Source organism: Hippocampus comes, unplaced genomic scaffold (genome assembly GCF_001891065.2).
Source record: "Hippocampus comes isolate QL1 unplaced genomic scaffold, H_comes_QL1_v1.1 C16986818, whole genome shotgun sequence".
In the NCBI taxonomy this organism is placed as follows: domain Eukaryota; kingdom Metazoa; phylum Chordata; class Actinopteri; order Syngnathiformes; family Syngnathidae; genus Hippocampus; species Hippocampus comes.
Genome location: NW_017841659.1, coordinates 1 through 1,411, shown reverse-complemented (window position 1 = coordinate 1,411; position 1,411 = coordinate 1). Strand labels below are relative to the sequence as shown.

Genomic DNA, 1,411 nt, shown 5'->3' with positions numbered 1-1,411 from the left:
AGGAAGCCAACTTGCTAATGAGTAATATGTCTCCATTAAGCGTAATTACTCTCGAGTACGAAGGGATGACAAAGTAGGTGACTCATCAATGGCTCATGGTGATACTAGTCATGAAGAACTCAACACCACGTGACATTTGAAGGTGGACGCTTTTGACTTGATTCAGGCCGCCTCGGGCTCTAAAACCTCTGACATTGGAAAAATTATTGCTTGAACAGCACTGCACTGACGTTTTTTTAACTACAATTCTGCTATTACGCCCATGTGACTATTAAACTATTATTTAATGTAATCTTTTGTGTTTAGTATCATCTATGATTAAGAGAACGAAAATGAAAAACAGCAACAAAAGGCATCTGAATAAGTCACATTGAAAGTTTTTGTATCAGACCGTGGTGGGAGCACCATACACGTTTATCACTTCCCTGCAAACCGTTTGTATCCTTTTTACTTCATGTCATTCTAGAGTCAGCCCTGGCCGTGTCGGTGAGCAGCCCGGTGAAGCGCTATGTGGTCATCCTGTTCCAGCCCGTCACGCTCACCTGCAACTTCCAGACCACCGCCTCGCAGCCGCCGGTGGTCACGTGGCGCTACAAGTCGTACTGCCGCGACCCGGTGCAGGCGGCGCTCAACCCCAGCAGCGCCGACAACATCCTGTCGCAGAATAACCCCAACTACGACCCCAACATCGAGTGCGCCGACAGCCAGCGCACGGTGCGCATCGTGGCCTCCAAGCAGGGCAGTGCCGTGACGTTGGGCAGCGAGTACCAAGGACGCAAGATCAGCATCATCAACAGTGAGTGCGAGACGCAACACATTCTTCTTTCAGCAGGTGCAATGACATACTGAACAAAATGTTGATAATGGGATTCTATTGTTCCTTATTAAGCGTGAAGCAAAAATGTTTTGCATTGTCCTAATAATAAACATTAAAAAATAACCTGCAGTTTAATTATGGTGGGGAAAAAAATTCTGTCTTCAGATTTCATATTTCATTTTTTTAGATTTACGTGAACATGGATTTTTTTTTCCCTAAAATTATTAAATTCCCCGAAGAGACAACAGGTCGACGGCAGTGCATTTTTCTGATCCTATGAACCTCCAACAGTCACGTTTGCCAGAAGCGTCCTCGCTTTGTCTGCCACTAGCTAACATGTGTTTTCCTCAACTTCTTTTCTTGTGTTCTCACTGCCAGATGCTGACCTGAACATTGCACAGACGGCGTGGGGCGACAGCGGGGTCTACGTGTGCTCTGTCATCTCCTCGCAGGACCTCTCAGGCAATGGCGAGGACTACACCGAGCTCATTGTCTTGGGTAAACGCCAATCAACTGCTTCTTACTACTGGCCTTCTCTTCCCTTTGCTGTACCCCGACCAAAATACACTAATAGGAGAAAAGGTGTGAGCCGCG

At 46.6% G+C, this 1,411-nt stretch overlaps 1 protein-coding gene across 1 annotated transcript; it reads left to right on the top strand.

Moving 5' to 3' along the window:
* Positions 1-365: 365 nt before the first annotated feature.
* LOC109509659 (lipolysis-stimulated lipoprotein receptor-like) lies at positions 366-1,401 on the top strand (the record flags this gene model as incomplete). Its single annotated transcript, XM_019859483.1, has 2 exons — positions 366-796; positions 1,196-1,401. Coding segments are annotated over 2 exons (637 nt in total), but the record flags the coding sequence as incomplete, so codon positions are not given.
* Positions 1,402-1,411: the final 10 nt, after the last annotated feature.